The following is a 20951-nucleotide window of genomic DNA, read 5'->3' as shown; positions in this document are numbered from 1 at the left end:
ATAACACAAGACCTTATAACAAGAGGATAGTAGCTAAATGCTTGTCGGCTTTTTTTATTCACAATCTAGAGTTGATGTTAACGGCTCATAATTTCAACATATGATACAGGATTTTAGATCTATGACTCCCCTAAAGTATATTTTAAAATAATAAAGCTTAAAGAAGCTAAAAATTAAAATAATATATAGGTAACTTCATTTGCATGAAATTGTGCTAGGTAAAAATAATCTATTTGTCCATGAAAGACTACTATCCAAATTTTTTCTGCTGCTTATAATATGGATTTTTCAGTAGCTGATCTGAGAGTTTGCTGCTGCTTTACTTGTCAAATTAACTTTATACAAGAAATGACACAGCATGACACAGATGAATAAAGAGCTGGCCTTAGAGTTATTAAGCTTTACTTTTAACATATATAATAGTGATGTAAACTGGGCAAATCATTTAATTTCTCAGTGTTCTAGGTAATTCAATATGATCCGTGTCCTCCCTTCTTCTCCCTCCGCAATTGGGGTTAAGTGACTTGCTCAGCTGTGTGACCACACAGCTTGTAAATGTCTGAGGTCAAATTTGAACTCAGGTTCTTCTGACTCTAGGGCTGCCCTATGATTGGTATTCTTAACCTCTATAGTCTATGGGTAGATTTTAGAAGGCCTTTTGCCAGAGAGCATGATTAGGAAGAAGTGCACCCATATGTTTGTGTGTGTGGCTGTGTATGTATGTGTATATTTCATTCTTAATAACCCTTGATTTTCCTGTATTTAAACACTTTGTTCTGAAAGGGTCCACTGACTTCACTAGACTGCCAAAAGAGTACATTTCACAAAAAAAAAAAAAAAAAAAAAAAAAAAAGGTTGAGCCCTTCCTCTAAATATTTATATATTTAATATTACAGAGAAGTTTCAGACTGCTAGGAGAGTTTCCTCATTTGGGAGTTTCCAATATTTGAGGGCCTTTCTCTAGTCATCAAACACCTACCATCCCTGACAGTAGAGTAAATTTACAAAAGATACAATCCTTGGAGCTTTAATTGTTTATAACTAGCATTTGCATAGTATTTTAAAACTCATAGAGCAGTTTACATATTATCTCATTTGATCCTCAAAAAACTCAGGTACTGTTGTTAACCTTATCTTATAAATGAGGAAGTTAGTGAGAGATTGTGACTTGCTGAGGGTCATATGACTATTACATGTTGGAGGCTCAAGTTCTCCTAACTTCAAGTTTAACACCCTACTCACTCTCTCACTAGTCTAAATAACAATACTTAGCATTTATATATATCTGTAAGGTTTATAAAGTGTTTTATATATGTTATTCCATTTGCTCCTGACATCAACTCCATGAGATTGGTGTTATCATCCAGGACAGAGGTACCTAATTATCTCTGAATTTTATAATCATTTATTTATCTTCTAGAAACTTAAACTATCCTAGTTATATGTATGTAAATATATGTGTATATATTTTTATATACATATACAGACACATAGTAATATATCCATAAAAGAAGAGCTTTAAAACCTCATTAACCTACTGGAAAAAAATACTAAAATAAATCTAGTATACCTATAAAAATCTTCTAAATTAAGAGAAGAATGCTGATAATTTAAAAAGAATGGGACCAAACCCTTCTTCCAAATTTCAGAATTTTTCATTTCAAAAACATTTTAAGACATGGAAAATGGTTTTTTAAATAAACTAATAGTTTTTTATTTTTCAAAATATGTGCAGATAGTTTTCAACATTCACCCTTGCAAAACCTTGTGTTCCAATTTTTCTCCTTCCCCTCTTTACTTAGCATCAGTTTATATAAATCTCTCCAGGCCTTTCTGAAATCAGCCTGCTGATCATTTCTTACAAAACAATAATATTCCATTACATTCACATATATCATAACTTATTCAGCCATTCCCAACTGATGGGCATTCACTCAGTTTCCAGTTCCTTGCCACTACAAAAAGGGCTGCTACAAACATTTTTGCACATGTGGGTTTTTTCAGTCTTTTATATTTTCTACAAACCCAGTGGAGACATTGTTGGATCAAAGGGTATGCACAGTTTGATAGCCCTTTGGGCATAGTTTCAAATTGCTCTCAAGAATAGTTGAATCAGTTCACAATTCCACCAACAATGTATTAGTTTCCCAGTTTTTCCATATCCCCTCTAATGTTTTTCTTTATCTTTTCCTATCTTCTTTTGTATATCAGAGTTGATCTAATTTGCATTTCTTTACCAAAAATGGCTTTAATTTCTTCATCTGAAAATTGCCTGTTCATATCCTGTGACCGTTTGTCAATTGGAAAATGGCTTGTATTTTTATAAATTTGAGTTAGTTGTCTGTATATTTTAGAAATGAGTCCTTTGTCAGAAACCTTGGATATAAACATTTTTTCCCAGTTTTTTGCTTCTCTTCTTATCTTGGCTACATTATCATTTTGTTTATAAGAAACTTTTAAATTTAATATAATCAAAATTATCAATTTGGCATTTCATGATGTTCTTTTATTCTTTGGTCATAAATTCCTTCCTTCTTCATAAATCTAAGAGGTAATGTTTCTAACTGGAATTTGATGAGCAACACCCTTCTCTCAAAGAACAGCTAATTCAGAGCTAATGATTTAATATTAACTGGACTCCCATGTAAAGGGTCCCTTAGACAAAACACACACACACACATACAAAAAAAAAAGACAAAAAAAATTAAACAGGATCTTAGAAATCAACTTCCCTCTACTTCCCTTAGGCAGCCCACCTTCATTTTATAGCTGAGAAAACTGAAATCTCAGGGACAGCTAGTTAGGATTTGTGACTGGATCTTTTTTCTCTACTACTTTATCTTTTCTGTTCTTTTTTTTTTTTTTTTAAGTTTCCAAATTCGGAATGTTGCCTTAACATTTTTTTCTTCTCTTTTTCAAAACTTATCCTTTTGTAAGGAAAGATACAAATATATTTTCTGTATTTTTGGTGCTAGTTATATCCTGGGTGTTCAATTATTACTAGTAAATTCCTAGAGAGAATAATTATCTTTTGAGAATATAGAAATATCTTCACCAAATTAACAGAAATTTAAGATTGTAATTAAGAATGTGGTAGGGGAAGTTAGCAAAAACTCAGTGGGTCAATTAATAATAACTAAAATAACTATTATTATAACTAGCATTTTTGTAGTTAAAGTTTACAAAATGCTTTACATGTATCTCCTCACTTGATTCTCATAACAACTCTTAAGATAAGGATACAATTATTATCTCTAATTTATAGATGAGGAAAATGCCTTCATTCAAAGTTAAATAGTTTGTCCAGGATCAAAACTAATACATGTTAAATTTTTCTGATTCCAGGTCCAATGCCTTCTGCAACATACTAACTAGCTGGCTCAATGTTGAGAATATGTAGTTTTACCCACGTCTATTCCTGGAAAAGAGTAATGATTTTTAAGCTCAATCCCTCAGATGATAATTCTCTCAAACCACAAGTCTCAAAGAAGGTGGTGGTGACCTCCATTGAAAAAGGTAGTTTCATCAAAGGAAGTTCCCTATAATAACAAAATCAGAGGTTAGTCCCTATCCCATTGTAAGTAAAAGTTGATCTAGAAAGAACGAAGTGTTTGATTTGTGAGCATTTTAGTGCTGAATTTTTTCCTCAGTGTTTCAAGACTGTCTTCAGTTATAGGACTTAAATTTTTTATCTATCCATCAATAATTCTGTCAACATTAAACTAATGTAATCCATGTTTCCAAGCTTTCCCAAGACTTCAACTTGAATTAACCAGGTTCTTTCTCAGGAGTTGGCTTCCAAAAGGGTCAGTCTGCCCTTAGTACATTACTTCCTGCCTGGAATTTCTCTAGGAAACTTCCTACTCTGCTTGTGCAATTTTCTAGATTTTTCCATTGGTGGATAACTGATCCTATATGATCATTTAAAGACGTATGAGTGAGTACTTGAGTTTTTGCCTTACCTCTTGCTATTTTGCTGAAGATACAAAGGTTTTAGAGGAAAGCAGGATCAGATTCAGAAATACAAGAAACACTCAAATAGTCTGTTAGTTCACCTCTGAAAGGATTAAGCCAGATTTCACCATCACAACAAAGCTGACATTCTGTTGATACCTGGCCCTTGTTACAGGGTTTTACACATTTCCTAACAGCCAGATAGTATTAAGCTGTGATTTGGATTTCAGGCAGAAGGAGAAACACAGCGTGGGACTGATGAACAAGTATCAGACTAGCTAAGAACAGCTAGAAAGCATGTTCTGCAGTCAGGAAGCCTGGAGTTCAACCACCTTATACATACTGGCTGTGTGACCCTGTGCAAGTCATGTAGGTAGCTCTGCTTAGCTGGGTTTCTTTATCCTTAAGATGAGATGGAGAAGGAAATGAAATGCCAAGCCAATATCTTTGCCAAGAAAAATCCAAATGGGGTCACAAAAAGCTCTCTATAGAGTCACAAAAAGACTCTATAGTACCTCTTGTGGGTACTTGTGTGACTGAAAAATGACTACTGGTTTTATTTTCTAAGCAGGAACTAAATGGGTTTTTTTCCTTCTCTTTTTCCAAGGAGCACACTATGGGAGAAATTCCCTTATCTCTCTGCAAGATCTAATCTCTGAGCTCTCAAACTTTAATTCAGATTCAAACTCTTGAATCTGAGGTCCATGAGAAAATGTCCAAATCTGGGAACATGTGCATGTCCACTTCTGAAGGTTAATACCACCACTTCTTGAGCTGGGAAAGCCCATTCTCGCAATCTTTTGTCTTTGGTCATATATAAACATAGGCAACTCCTATATTTCTCTCCCTCATGGCAACCTTTTACAGTTCCTGGGGACAGCTAATTGAGCATGAACATATTTCCTTCTCCCCCCAAAGTCCCTCACTTTGTTGTTGCTCACTGATCGGTCTTCTGTGTGTAAGAGAGAAGTCCAAATAAGGGATCTGGTTGGAAGAGATCTGGTCTGGGAGACTACTTTTACAAAGCACTGAAGGAGAAAATTCTTCTGTATCTGTCCTCTAGAATTAACTATCTAATCATCTTTAAGTCAGCTCTAGTCAGTAGAATCCACTTAGTAATCCATTCAGTAAGTTCCTTCAGCCAGATATTGTTGTTCAGTTATTTCACTCATGTCTGATTCTTTGTGATCCCCTTTGGAGTTTTCTTGACAAAGATACTGGAGTAGTTTGCCATTTTCTTTTCTAACCTATTTTACAGATAATGAAGCTAAAAGCAAACAGTTACACGATTTGCTCAGGGTCACACAGTTAGTACCTGAACAGAATTTCAACCCAGATAGGTCTTAGGCCTAGGGCTCTTATCTACTGCACCACCTAGTTCCTCCTTTTGCCAGATACCATCCAATATATGTCTTTATTCTCCATGAAGATGATCCTCAAATATCTGTGGTGCCTCATGTCCTATAATCTCACCAGACTGTGAAACTCAATTTTCCCTGATCAATGACTCTCATATTGGTAACTTTTATAATTAGAATTATGATATCATGCCAATTTTTACTACTAATATGACATTCTCCACCTCACCTCACCCTACCCAATGTTAAATAGAGTTCTACAAAGAACAACATTTTAGAAACATATTGGATATAATTTCTGCATCCAAGCTGCCATTATCTGAGAAAGCCATCAGGGAGAATTGGCTGTATTTACAAAATATTTCTTAGACCCTAAATTATGCCCACGGAGAAACTTTTACCTCAGCCTGAAAATCAACCTCAATCATAGCCTTGAACGCTTCTGTGTAGACTTCCTTCCAATGACAGCCTCTGTGTGCTAGTCTTAGATTTGTAAAAGGTTTTCCCTTCATTATTTTTCCTTCACAGTAATCTTGCTTATAGGTTTGATTCTATAGTATGTCTTGTGGGACTAGAGGGTGTGGAAACGCTTAAATTAGGATTAGATTTTAGAGAGCTGGTGTCCTTGCTATTTTGCTGAATTTACCTGGAGCTGCCCATCAGTCTCTATTTCCAGCCCACTTAGTTTTCCTGGCTTCTTTCAAGACTCAATTCAAGCCCCATTTCTAGCAGGTCTTCTCTCTCTCTCTCTCTATCCACCAATGCTCTAGCTTTTTAGATTATCTTTCTGTTTCCAAAATTACATATATGTTACAATATATAAAGTGCTGGACCTAAAGTCAGCAAGTCCAGAGTTTATATCAAGCCTCAGACATGTATTAACTGTATGACCCTGGACAAGTCACTTGACTTCGGCTGAAGAAGGAAATGGCAAAGCAATTCAGTATCTTTGCCAAAAAAATCCTATCCAGGGTTGCAAAGAGTCAGTCACATCTCCTCCATTAAAATATCTACTTCTTCATTTTGAAAAAGTTGTTTGCCTTAATTTTAAGCCATAGTAAGCATCAGAACAAATCTGAGATCAAATCTGGTCTCAGATATTTACTAACTGTGTGATTCTAGAAAGTAAAATAGGGATTATAACAGTACCTACCTTTAATATTTTTATGAGGATCAGATGAGAGAATATTTGTTTAAAAAAAAAAAGTACTTAGAATAATATGCCATGTAATATGCTCTACATAAACATTTACTCCCTTCCCCTTAATAAATGCTTATAATCTGCCTGCTTCAGTCCCATTCTTTCATTTCTCAGCTTCTCTACTGTGAAACTATCTAGTGTTGTCAGTCAGGTAACAAGAACTGTATTACGAATGGCAGCAAAGCCCCACAGAGTCTATATATCTGAGGGGAATTGGCAAAGTCCTTATCACTGCCTGCCCCAAACCAGAAAAACAAGAGATCTTTCCTTTGAGAATTACTACTTTTTTTCAGAGTTAGTTAAAAATAATAGAATTATAACAGTAACATAGAATGTGCTTAAGGAACTCACAGGGATGGACTATAAGCATAGAGGAATAAGGATTAAATTTGAAAGTTCTGAAATCTCTCCCTCTGCAATCTTGAATTTACAATTACCTATCAGACATTTTGAACTGAATGTCCTATGAACATCTTAAATTCAACATATCTAAAACTGAATTTATGATTGTTTCCTTCCAACTCTTCTTTCTTCAGAACTTATTACTATAGAGAATATCACAATTCTTTCAGTCACTCAGGTTCACAGCCTAGGTGTCTCTCAGCCTCTATGTCCAATTGGTGGTCAAGTATTGCCATTTTTATCTTCATAACTTGGTGATATCATCTCCCATGGATTTAGTTATTATCTCAATGCAGATAACTCACAGATACATTTACTCAGCTCTAATCTTTCCCCTGGATTCCATTCTTGTATCCCTAACTACCTCGAAGAGACCTTGAACTATTCTTTGTGTCTAATGTATCCAAAATTAATTTTTATTCTCCCACCCAAGCTCCTTCTTCCTCCTAACTATAAAGATTTGCCACCATCCTCTCCATTACCCTGTCTCTTATTCTACATGTAATCCTTGACTATTCACCCGCTTTTATTCTGCCATATCCAATCAGTTGACAAATCCTGTCATTTATACCTTCATAACATCTCTCATACATACCCCTTTCTTTCCCTTGATATTGCCACTATCCTGGTGCAGGTTTTCTCATTACCCCATGCTCAGATTATTGAAATGACCTGTTATTTGGTCTTCCTGTGTCAAGTGTCATTCCACTACAATATATCCTTCACTCAGCTATCAAATTGAATTTCCTAAAATATGTCTGATCATCTCATCTCTTCTTACTCCATTCAATAAACTCCAAGGGCTCCCTACAACTTCCAGGATCAAATCACAAAACTCTCTATTTGGCCCTTATAGATCTTTATTATTTAGACTTTTCAATCTTCTTATAATTTATTCCTTTCTGCATATATTCTTCCATACATATACTGGCTCATTGCATACTATACTCCATCTCTAGACTCCATGCATTTTCCTGGCTGTCCCTCATGCCAGAAACACCCTCCCTCCTTATCTATGCCCCCAGCTTCTCTTTCTTCAAATCTCATTTAAAATCTCACTTTCTACAATAAATAAATCTTTCCTAGTCCTCCTTAATCTTAGTGCTCTCCCTCAAAATTTATTCCTAATGTATCTTATATAACTTCTTTATACATATTCACTTTTATGTTGTTTTCCCCATTAGATTATAACTTCCTTGAGAGCAAGTCTTTTGCCTCTTTTTGTATCCCCTTCTGCTTAGCAAAATGACTGGCAAATAGTAGGTGCTTAATAAATGCTGGTAGACTGACTTACTGACCCACACTCAAGTCTATAAGCCAAACTTCATGCTCTTAGGCCTGTTTATATTTTTTAATACTATGTATGGGTAGGGGTAAGGGATACAGGGAAGAGACTTGTGGGCTATCTTGTTATTTTAAGAAAATTGAAATGCAAACCAGATTTATCAGTTCAATTACTCTGCTGGGTACCTTGCCAAGAATTTTTGCTTCATTTCTTGAAAAAACAGACCATTTTTCTGTAGGATTACATTCCTCCTCCCCACTCCCCCCCCCAATTAATTTTATTCATTTTTAATATGTAAAAATACCCTCCCTAAACAATTCTAATATTAAAAATTCTCCAAACTGGGTGATCTAGCCCCAAATGATTTCTTTTTTGCTTTAAAAATATAGAAAGTCATATTGAGTAATAATACCACATTTTTAAGACCTCTAAATCCAAGTTGAAAAGTTCAGCCTGATTAATTCCTGACTCTGGTAAAGACTTATTGATTTTGGCCCAATTCAGTGGGATTTTTGGTCATTAACACATAAAACATTTCTTGAAGGAGTACTGTTTAAAGAGACTTTTAACTAATTCATATTCACAAGACGGGAAAAGTCATTTCAATTTTTTCATTTTACTTCACTGGGTAAGGGAGACTAACCCCAAGTATTTATAACTATCTTTAAAGAGCTGAGCTTTCAAACTGATGGGCTTCTTACCCATTTGAATTATAAATTTTAGCCCTTTAATCCAAATGCACATTAAAAAAAAACCCTGAAATTTCCATATTAGGAACTCAATAGTGAAGGATAAGGGTTCCATGAGATATGCAAAGGAAATACATTCCAGAAAACTGTGGACATTGTTGGAAGGAAGGAAGAGGTTTGAACTTTTACTCTTATAAATGTGAACATGCTTTGGCAGTGACTGTTCCAAATGCCTGGAATCCACTTCCTCCTTCCTTTAAGAATCCCTCTCTTTCTTTAACATATCTCAAATAGCATCTTCTATATGAAAACTTTCCTGATCCCCCATCAACTGCTAGTACCCCCCCAGCAGTACTATGATGATTGGGGAGGCCAAATCATCATATTTGGTTACTTTGGATTTACTTCTATTGATTCAGTATATATTTATCTTCTATATATATTTTAGATATACTTGTTATCTCCCCATTAGAATGCTCATTTAGAGCAAGGGTAGTTATTCTCTGTACTTCTATTTCTGATACCTAGCATAGTGCCTCCCACAAAACTCCATTTAATGAACATTGGCTGATTGATTTATTGAGAAAGAGTACAAGAAATCTCATTAGCCATCAGGGAAATGTAAGATAATTGACAGAAATAAGTTTTTGGATGCTAGGTCAACTAAATTTTTGCAATCTCTAAGCCTCTGAAGTTTTCAAAGTTTACACAATATTACTATTAGTATTTTGTATTTTTGTTTCTTTTACATTTGGCATCTCATTCCTGTGCTATAGCCAGAAAATATATTGCTATAGTTTTGTTTCACGAAATATAAAAAAAGGCTATGCTTCACATAATTCATTTCATTTTTTTCTTCATAAGAGTAACTGTTCATGAGAGTTGGGGGAAGGAAAGAGCAGGATTATTGCTCATTTGTCATATAACATTTAGTAGTAGAAGGCAACAGGATAATCCTGTTAGAATTACCTTTCCTAGGGACTTGATAAAGCTAACGGTAGCTGAGCAATATTAGTATCATCTAATTGTGGTACCTTTCCCTTTGTCCACTGATGAATTTGGTATTTATAATCTTAGGGAATATATGATGACCTTCCCCCAAAGTTTTTAGTCACAGCAGGACTAAAAGATGGCATGTGAAATTCCATAAATTTGGGGCAAAGCCAGTACTCCTTGAGTTATAAACCAGGGAAGTTCAAATATCAGCCTGAAGTATTTTAAGAAATAGGGTCAAATTCATATCTTTCATACAACCTGTATGATCTATAGCAATTCTCTGGGCCTCAGTTTCTTCATCTGTAAAATGAGGAAGTTAGACTAGATGATCATTAAAGAAACTTCCAGTTCTATAATTTCTATGTTTTCTATATGCCCAATCCCAAATTAGGTGCTGTGGAGAATGGAAGAGAATTATGAGATGATCCTTGTCCTTTGTAATCTTATAATCTAGCTAAAGATATAATTCTAACACAAACAGAAAATAATAGTAAACAATATTTCCCGATGATTGGTCCAAGGAACTAACTCATTCAGTTCAACCTGACAGGGTTTATTAAAATAAAGGATGAGCCTAAAGTACCTTGCAGTCACAGCCAATAGGTTTCTTGCACTCCTCGCATGTGTTAGAGTACAGGCTCTCAAAGCACTTCACACAGTAGGGATCCTCTTCTCTCAGGATGTATTTCCTTCCAAACAGGGATTCACTGCAGTGATGGCAATCAAAACGCTCGGTCATTTTGACACGTTAGTTTCCAGCTGCCTGTCAAATGGAAAAAAAAAATCAAAGCCCCATCAACACTTCCTTGTCACCAGAACACTCAGGAATCAAGCAGAGTGATATTGGTATCAATTTCAGTCAAGTGGTATTCTATTTCCAGTTGGTGAATAATTTCACATTGGCTAGTTAAAGTAACAACAATCTCATTTATGAAATTAGTGTACAAGGGGAAAAGTTCTTTTTTCTCCTTTAATGACATAGATTTTCCCATAAATTCTCCTCTATAATCTATTTTTCTTTACTAATAGCTATATAAGATTTTATCAATTTGGGAGAAACACTGTATCAGGGTTCTTTAATTTCTCTTGCTTTTTACATGTGTTTTAAATATGTAACTATCATAAATCAATTCTTCCTCTTCTCCCTTTCTCTGAAATAGATGGGCAGAAACTTAAAACAACATGTTCATTTCTATTAAAAGATTTCTCATGAGCTTTTTTTCACGATTCACAAGTTTAAATGTTAAGAAATAGCAGTTGTAGGGGGTGGACTAGTATTAGGGAATAGTCAATCTGAGAGAAAATGGGTACAGTATCTTCCACTGTGAGGTAACATTAGGAAAAACATGAGCAAAAGAGAAATGACCCAAATGTTTCATTTATGCCAAATTAAAAAAAAATTCAGGTTCATGGGCATTACTGGAGCAAGAAGGAGGAAAAGGGTTCTCTTCAAAAATACAAAGACAATTATACAGCTTCAAAAGCAGTGACCTTGAACAGTGGCACTGACAGGCAATTCAGGGCACATTTGAAAGAGAAGCAAGTATGAATCTCCGTGCTTTGGCAATATGACAGTCATGGTGAATTTTTCCAGAATGAATGTGCATTGTGTCTGACTACTGTGGAGGTGGGGTGATGGGGAGTTGGGGTGAGGAATATTTTTCCTTGTTCCTCACAGATTATCTTATACAGGCCTGTTAAGATTTTTCCATAGATTTCTGTGTTCTTAGTCAAAAATTTCAGACTGCTGGAGCTATCATTAGGACATTACCTAGTTTAGAGATCTTATTTTAGAGATGAGAAAACTGAGAAAAGGTGAAGTAATTTGTGCAAAGTTGCATAACTAGTTAGGAGTAGAGCTGGGAATCATAACATCACATAATTAGAACTGGAAGGGACTTGAGAGACCTAATCTGACATATATAGAGAAAGAACAGAATATATGTAAGTGCCTAAATTCTCACAAATAATTAAATGGCAGAATCAGGAATCGAACCCAGGTTTCCTGAGTCATAGTTCAGAACTCCTTCCAAATATTTTATTGCGTTATGACTGATGCTACATGGAAGGAAAATTTTTTTTCATTGTACTCATAATACTTGACACAGTTTATTTTTTTTCCAAGAGTACACATGCACATTTATGTATCTTTTTCTTTTACAAACAAATTAAGAGGGATGGTTAATTTACTAAAAGCAAAAGGGAAAAAAAGATTAAGTAGGTTAGACATTGCCACATGTGACCAGCTGTATGTTAAAATTTATTTAATCAACAGTACTCTATAAATGGAAAATGGCCAAGAATAAGTTTATTAAAGGACAATATGATTTCCTCTGTTTATGGTTATTGAAGTCCTGATTCTGGACTTGAAACAAAACAAAACAAAAACACCAAACATCAATAAATATTGATTTGTGCCATATAGCTGACTAAAGTTCAAAAGTATAGCCAAGAATTGACTTCTCTTTTACTTAAAAGTTATTGAAGTGACAAAAAAGTTATAATTAAAGTCAAATTAAAAATACCTGCACAGCTTGTAGTGACAGCTTATGGGAAAGGACTCACTTGATGCTAGTTGTGTACTTGAAGCTTCAATAACTATAAGCAAAGAAACTGCCATTTTTTGTGTATTCATTCTTAATTATTCTTGAATTTATTGAATACTATTCTTTCAAGGAATCTAAGCATATAGTTAGACACATGGGGTATTGTCCACCCCAATTAATTCTTCTTCTTGAAATCAAAGAAAACATTGTTTGGACAGTTTAGGGATAGCATCAATGTGGACCTTAATGTTTTAAGTCGTTCTTCTAAAAGTCATCGTGCAAAGATCCTTTGTACCTTTGCCATCTTGTCTTGCAGTGGTTGTGCTGGCAAGAGATTTAATAAGTTCCTTTAAGTCAACAGTTATTGGCAAAGTCAGCACTAATCAAGTATATTTTTGACAACAGCTTTTCCAATATGCATTTATTTCAAGGGAAGACTGCAAACTAACTGGATGTAAGAAGGGCAACACACACACACACACACACACACACACACACACACACATACACATATGAATCATGGGCCTTCATCTAAGAACAGGAATGAATATTCTACATCAACAAGATTAATTGACTTGAAATGTCTGCTATTAATGTAGGTATTTCGTTCTTTACATAGTACCTTTTCTATGTTCTTTAGCAGGAGGATCTTTTTTTTTCTGGCAAGCTAGTGATCACAGTATATACAATTAAACATTTACTAAACTATATAACTAAACAAAGTACTGGAAAACTCCATCACAACTGATATTCACATACTGCTCTGTGTTTTACAATTTTTAATTCAGGTACATTTTTTTTAATTCAGGTGCAACATAACATCATCTTTATCCTGCAAGTGAGGGAACCCAGGTTCAGAGTTGTATAATTGCAGAGCTAAGAATCAGAGTTGCCCTTCTTACATCTTAGAACTCAACCCCTCATCCCAGCTTTCTTGACTAAGCTCCTTACTCAGATATACAGGTGTGATCACATGACACATAAGTGCCATAAAGTGAAACTTAATTGAACTTGGAGTCAAAAGAAAGGGAGGCAAATCTCAATTCTGTTATTTACCAGTTCTGTGAGCTTCACTTCTGGGTCTCAATTTTTTATCTGTAAAATGAGAAAGTTGTTATTAGATATGTCCAAAATTCTTTCTGGCTCTGAAATCATTAAATAATATGTTCCATAGAATCCTGCTTATTCTAGCTGAGGCAGCTGGGAGACAATGGACAGACTGGTGGACCTGGAGTCAGTAATATTTAAGTTCAAATCCTTATACATTTACTATTGTGTGACTCTGGGCAAGTCACTTAATCTCTGGTCTTAGTTTCCTCATCTATAAAAATGTGGATAATAGTAGAACCAAAGTTTATTGTGATGACCAAATGAGATATGTGTAAAATTGTTAGCATTGTGCCTGGTGGAAGGTAGGCATCTAACAAAAGCTTCTTCCCATCCATTTTTAATACAGGTTTTATGTAAAAAGAATCAGAAGAAATTACAAGATGATAAAACTTGGGAGAGTTAAACCAAGGAAGACTTTTTCATGGTATTATTTTTGACTCCTCACTTGAACCCTGTAATGGACTGAGGCTCAAGTTGATGCACTGAGGTCCCAAGCACATGAGGCTAAATAATAATTGGACCATACTCTATTAATATATAAGCTTGGAGAAAGAATGGCCCTCGCCCACTCTTTGTACAAGTCCTGATCTGTTGTATAGGAAATGACGATTTTGGTGGGTGGAAGTAGGGGGGTGGAAAAGGAAGGGGAAGGAGAGACTGCTGGCTGGCATTTTGACTCAGCTTTGTGATGGCCTTTCAGCTCAAGTCTCTCTCTGCTAGCTGGCTTCCTGTCGCAGCTGCCCATATTGCCATCGCAATCTTTTTTCACCTCTTCACTTCAATAAAGATTGAAGATTTTTCCCTTAACCTGAATTCCTGACTCCACTGATTTTAAATACACGGTCATTACAGAACCCTCCATATATCTTATCTTTCTGTTTTATTGTTTCTACTATTGGTTCTACTTTTATTGTTTCTACTTACTTTTTTCTACTCTATCTCTTGTATTCATCCTCTTCTTTGCATACAGAAAGTTCATCACTTCATTGCATTAGTCTTCTGGATTTTTGAGACTTTTCAGCCTCATGCCTCTCCCTCATTTCAATCCATTCTTCAGATTCAATGGTCAAAGTGACCTTTCTGAAACAAGTTTGATCATGCCATAGAACCCATCCCTTGCCTCATTAATTCCAGTGGATTCCTATTACCTTCAAGATCAATTAAAAAACTCATTTACTTTTAAAGACTTTCATAGCCTGAACTTTTCCTATTTTCCCAGTCTTCTTACACCTTAATTTTTTTTACATATATGTACTCTACAAATCAGCAATGATGGTCTTTTTCTTGTTCATCTAGCAAGATACTCTACTTTTTTTTTTTTTTAATTTTGAGGCGATCAGAGTTAGTGTCTGAAGCCAGATTTTAACTTAGAAACTCCTGGCTTTAAGGTTAGTACTTATCTCCCAACTTTTGCCTTTTCATTGGCTACAGCCATATCTGTCTACTTGCTTCTATGACCTTCAAAGTTTATTTCAAATCTCACCTTCTTCTATAGGCATTTCTCTAGCCCTCCCATCTTTAGTGTTTTTCCTTCATAATTACCTTCAATTTACACTGTATATATGTTGTATATACATGATTGTGGCATGTTGTTTTCCCCATTAGAAAGTGAGCTCCTTGAAGATAGGGAGCATATTTTTTAAATTTATTTTTTATAATGGCTTTTTATTTTTCAAAATACATGCAGTGAAAAAAGAGTTTTCAACATCCACCCTTGCAAAACTTTGTGTTCCAAATTTTTCTTCCTCCCTCCCCAACTTTCTTTCCCTAGACAGCAAATAATCTAATATAGGTTAAACATGTGCAATTTTTCTAAACGTGTTTCCATATTTATCATGCTACTCAAGAAAAATTCTATCAAAAGGGGAAAAATAAGAAAGAAAAAAGCAAGCAAGCAAACAAACAACAACAAAAGGTGAAAATACTATGTTTTGATCTACATTCAACTGTTTTCTCTCTGCTTCTCATCACAACTCTATTGAAAATGCCTAAGTAGGGAGCATATTTTTGCTCTTATTTGTATCCGTGGAAGTTAGCCCAGTGTCTGGTACAAAGTAAGCACTTAATTGTAACTCCTGCTCCCAAATCCAAAGCAAAGAGTGTACTGCTCTCTTCTTACTGCTGGAGATGAATGTCTTAGAGTACATGAAGAGAGGGGTAGAATTGGTGAATGTGGAAGAGCTCCAGGCTTTTCCTGTTTCATTTGGGACTCCCCAAAGGCTAGTTCCCTTCATGTCTCTTAAAATATTAAGTCTGCTTTAAGCTTTGAGTTGCTTCAGATGGTACTGGCTTCTTGCTTTGAGAGAAAAGATGGGAAAAACAACTCTACTTCATGTAGCTGAAGGCACAGACTCTGGAAAGACGCAAGAGGAGGTGGCAGACTCTACCACAACTGTATATCCAGCTTGATACTTTGGGAAGTTTCCCTTTGAGTGAGTTGAGCTGAATTACCTACCTCCCAAATAGAGAACTCCTTCATACTATATCGTCTGGTATATAGTCTCCTTCTGGTACACCTTCTCTGACTTTTGTTTTGTTAAGATTTGGATAACTGGGTTTCTTTGCTATTCTCTATGTGCGTTCATTGTGGAACTAGTATTTGGTGGGAAGGAGCTAATGGTTCCCTGTTGTCTCAGTCTTTTAAGAGCTCAAAGCATAAACCCTTGATCTCAGAGGTGAGATGAATGGGGAGAAGTGTGAAAAGAGCTCCAGTTTATTACGTGGTACAGCCTTGTTGATATACATTTTTGCTAGTGTGACAAACACATGAACAATAGACAATCGTCATTCAGAGAAGCAGCTCATGGACTTTGTGTATGCATTGTATCTGCCAATGAGAGGAGAGCAGATCCATCAATTCAGCAACTAGCTCACTGATGAGGCCCCTGTTCAGGCATCCCTGCTTGCGTAGCCACTGACTGTGACCTTCTAGTTTACTGTTCCCATGATCACAAATCATCGCTTCTTGCTCAACGAGGGCGTTTCTGCACCATGGCAGAAAACTTCTTGTGCACCAAAGGTCGACATGGCCTCGGTACTCCCTCTTGGCAGGGTCCCATAACTCAACAGTTACCCTTCCCCCCCAAAATGACAAAGTAATCAGAAGATAAAGTGAACCCAATCATACCCGCTAGAGCAGGGCTTCTTAAACTTTTTCTATGTAATCCTGAGTATATAGGTATATAAAATATGTGTAAGCATTTATTGATGATAAATCATAATTTCATGACCTCCATCATTCAATTACAAGAGCTCATATGGAGTCATGAACCACAGTTTAAGAAGCTGGATACTAACATACAAGTATGCATATGGGGAATATATAATTCAAGCAAATCATATTTCTGGCTATGTAAGGTCCCGATGTCTTTTCTCTTTTACTAGTGTCCTATTGTTGCTCCCCCAGGCACTGTTCTTTCTGTGATGGTTTTCTGGGTTGGCATTATGGCTGATAGAAGGGCATAGGGAGGAAGAATGATTCTGCCACAAAAGTAAGAATCATTTCCTCTCAAGAGCTGAGTTCTTCTTTCATAACTGACTCTCTTTTGAGGAAGGAGGAAATCCTTTCTTTCTTTTGTAATTTATTAAATAATTACAACAAAAAGGTTGAGTGTACTGGCTAAACAAATTTATCATTACTAAAATGAATTATAAACCAAAGTAAACATTTAGGGGGAAAAACAAAGACACAAACACATAAGCTACTATCACAGTTCAAAGAGCATGAAAGGGAACAATGGAAGCAGGAAGTGAATGGTCAAGAAGTAAATAGAAAATAAGTACCCCTTCCTATCTATCTTTTGAGATGAGAAGGGGAAGGAAAATGGCATGGCTTGGGTTTATGCATCTCACCAGCTTGGACCTACCATTTTTATATGCTTGTGCTCATGCTATCTTTGGCTCATACATAACTTCTTTCAAACAATCTTGACTTCTCAATCTTGATTCTCCACAAAGCTTTTAAGATAACTTTTCTTTGTAATCTGGCAAGATAGCTCCAATGACTATCCTGTATGTTTCCACTCACTATGACTTCTCTAAGAAGTTCATTAAGATTCAAGGAACTGACTCTTTTTTTAACCATCAGAACTCACATTTCTCACACTTATCTGCATTGTCTTCTTAGAAAGAAGGGCTTGGTTTTTAAAAAGTCTATGGGAACTTTAACTGATCCTTCAAATTTCATAAAGCTTGACTGATGAATTTCTTCACACCATTTAAGGGGTAAGAGAGTAGACAATGTAGAAAATTTTCTGCTCTTTAAGGCAGAAACCTAATGTCATTTTTAGACATTAAAACTCTTAACTTCTCTAATTGTATTGATGGATCTGGGAGAAAATCAGTTCATCAGGGTTTATCCCTCATACTACATATGATTTGAGAATAAAGTGGGTTTTTTTTCATTAAAGGAAGACATAATAACAAATGTTGTGGTACTCATAAAATTTTAATTAAGAGTAAGAAGAATACTTCCATTGCATCCAGTTCTACTCAATAGAAGGTTTATATAAGGATATGGTCAAAAATCATATAGAATGATAAGGTATGCATGGGTTGTGATCTGCATGGATAAATGGAATATCCATAGTGATCAGCTCATAGATTTAAATACAGAAGTAAAAGCACAAGTGAAATCCATTAGTTTGATCTTTTTTTTTTTTTTGGCTGAGGCAGTTGGGGTTGAGTGACTTGCCCAGGGTCACACAGCTAGGAAGTGTTATATCTGAAGTCATATTTGAACTCAGGTCCTCCTGACTTCAAGACTGGTGCTCTTTTCACTGCACCACCTAGGTGCCCCCAGTTTGATCTATTTGTGATAGGACACTGGTCTATGTGATATCCCATGTGGTCAGGAGAGTGAACCAGTAAACTCCTGGACAAACTCACATGGGAAGACTCACCCCTTCCTGAGTTCAAATATGATCTCAGACACTTACTAGTTGTGTGACCCTGGGCAAGTTACTTAACTCTGCCTCAGATTCCTTATTTGTAAAATGAAGAGGAGGAGGAAATAGCAAACTACTATAATATCTCTGCCAAGAAAATCTGCAAAGGGGCCTTTAAGAGTCAGACACAACCGAAGACAACTGAACAACAATAAATTTGTGTGTGTATCTGTATATACTGTCCACTTTGCTCCAAGAAGCAGCAGTAACTTAAGACCAGCTAAGGATTTGTAGTCAAATAAGGATAGATATTAAATTTGTTATTTCATTAGTGGGGAGGACACTCAAGTGAGGAAACATTTACCAAAACATTAAGAAGTTAAATGTTTTGCTCAAAATTAAAGAGAAAATACATATCATAAATAGGTTTTGAGCCCAGATTTTTCCGACTTCTAGCCATTACTCCATAATGTCTCTCACACAGTTGATTATTAAATATATTGGACTCTGGAGCAAATGGTCACCATCCCTAATGAAGAATATGTTATGCTGTATATTACTTGATGAAGTCATTTTTTAATAGTCTAGCAATAATGCCACCATTATACATTACTATTATGTGTGATGAACATTTCACCTAATTCTTATAATGACCATGTGAGGGAGGTAGGACATGTATTTTTAAATTCATTTTACAGAGATTTTTATGGGCCTCAGGGAAGTTATATCTTGGCTAAAACTATGCATCTGGTTTGGGAAGCAGTCAAGGGAGGTTACTCCTTTGTTGCTTTTGGATAAGATACAGAGTCCTTAGATGCTTGGTATCTAAAGCCCTTCCTACTATAGTTCCTGCGTATCATATATTACTCTTTTTTTTACCAAAATGGTGTTCTGACTAAATTGGCCTTATTATTATTCTCTATATATGTCACTCTCTCATTCAAAGTCAGTTGGATGAAATCTAGTTAGTGATAGTCTTAGAAAATTAGAACTAATCCAGCAAACTTTCCATTGAAGAGGTTTTTATATTTTAACAATTCTATTGAATATATCCGTTTTCCAATATTGGGGTATATAGTCTACAAGCCAAGGGGAGACCTAAGAGTTCCTTCTTTCACTTCTAAAAGTTTAAAACTAATTCTTCCTTTCCTTTTCAAAGCGATACTAAACAGAAAATCCAGTCTCAAATAGGCTTTTATTTTTCGTCTTGCACTTTATCCACCTCCCCAACTTCATATTTCTCTTATTATTTTAGAAGATAAGGTTTAGCCATATGAGATGAAGGATAGACAAAACGAATCACAATGAATATTCCTTTTTACAGCAGTATAATATACTTAGGAATAATGTGCTCTTATTTAAATAGGACACCAGAGTTTTCATGCCCTTTTTGAAGTGAAGTAGTACCATGGAAGGTCAACCAGTTATATCATCTTTACTGCCTATTACTTAGCTCAGAGGAACGTGAAAAGGATTAAGCAATGAAGACTCGGGGCTACAAGGAGGCAGGTATCATACAAGCATGAGGTATGACTGCTGCAATGTTATTTCCATTGACTCTAATCCAAGGTACAAATTCACAAATTGGACAGACTTTATAAGGACTGAATCATGTCCTGATGTCATTTCCCAGAGCTGTTAGAAGACTTCTGAACAACCAGAGTAGGCAGGGCATCCTACTCATCTTCCATCCTGTATATTAAGACTCTGCATTTAGCTGTTCTTTTGGGGGACTCATCCAATGAAGTAGCTAACCAGTAATACAAAGTCCCACTTCTCCACCCAGCTCAAAAAAACTCAACAAGTCAGCAAGCAACAGTTTAAGTGTAGCCCCTAGAGTTTGCCCTTACAGGTTAAAAGCTCAGGCAACTACCAACCACATGAACCAACACCCTTTGGGTACATGGAGGCTTTGTAATTTGAATCACTGATTTATAGTTGGAAGGTCATCTAGGGACCATGTGCTAATGGGCCACATTGAGAGAATTGGACTAAATGAATTTCAACTACAAATCTATTATTTTGTGAATGTTAGAATCAGGTATGTATGAGGTACTTTCTGAGCAATGTTTCTCAACAGTCCTTGACAGATTTTCACTAATCATCCAGAATCCCACTACATAATTCTCTCTATTCACTACATGACTAGGAGCATAGTGGAGATCAGGCAAGCATGAAATTTAGGGTAAGTTTGTTATTATTTTTTGGTCAATTAGTAACGTCTATCTTTTTACAACCCCATTTAGAATTTTCTTAGCAAAGATACTGGAGTGATTTGCCATTTCCTTCTCCAGAAGCCCCATTAAACAATCATAACCACCTAGTTTATGCTGTCAATTTTTCATTGCATGTAGCAACCCAAATTAGGTTAGCTTCCAAAATGCCTAATGCCCTTTTGCCAAAGCTGGGAATATTCCCTCCCAATTTATAAGTAGTAGGATTTATTCCTTAAGAAAACACTTAAATATCCCTACTTATGGGTGTATCTGGATCCAAACAATGAGTCACAATGGTATTGACGCAT

At 35.6% G+C, this 20951-nt stretch overlaps 1 protein-coding gene across 4 annotated transcripts in view; it reads right to left on the bottom strand.

Moving 5' to 3' along the window:
• FHL2 (four and a half LIM domains 2) overlaps positions 1-20951 on the bottom strand; it is a 101437-nt gene that overhangs the window by 33734 nt on the left and 46752 nt on the right. For all 4 annotated transcript variants that reach the window (XM_051984315.1, XM_051984316.1, XM_051984314.1 and 1 more), the window contains exon 2: positions 10469-10648. In XM_051984315.1, coding sequence (XP_051840275.1) covers positions 10469-10624 — 156 coding nt within the window. In that variant the 5' untranslated portion in view covers positions 10625-10648. The remainder of the gene's footprint in view (positions 1-10468; positions 10649-20951) is intronic.

Source organism: Antechinus flavipes, chromosome 3, assembly GCF_016432865.1.
Source record: "Antechinus flavipes isolate AdamAnt ecotype Samford, QLD, Australia chromosome 3, AdamAnt_v2, whole genome shotgun sequence".
Lineage (NCBI taxonomy): Eukaryota > Metazoa > Chordata > Mammalia > Dasyuromorphia > Dasyuridae > Antechinus > Antechinus flavipes.
This window is presented reverse-complemented; position numbering and strand designations above follow the sequence as displayed.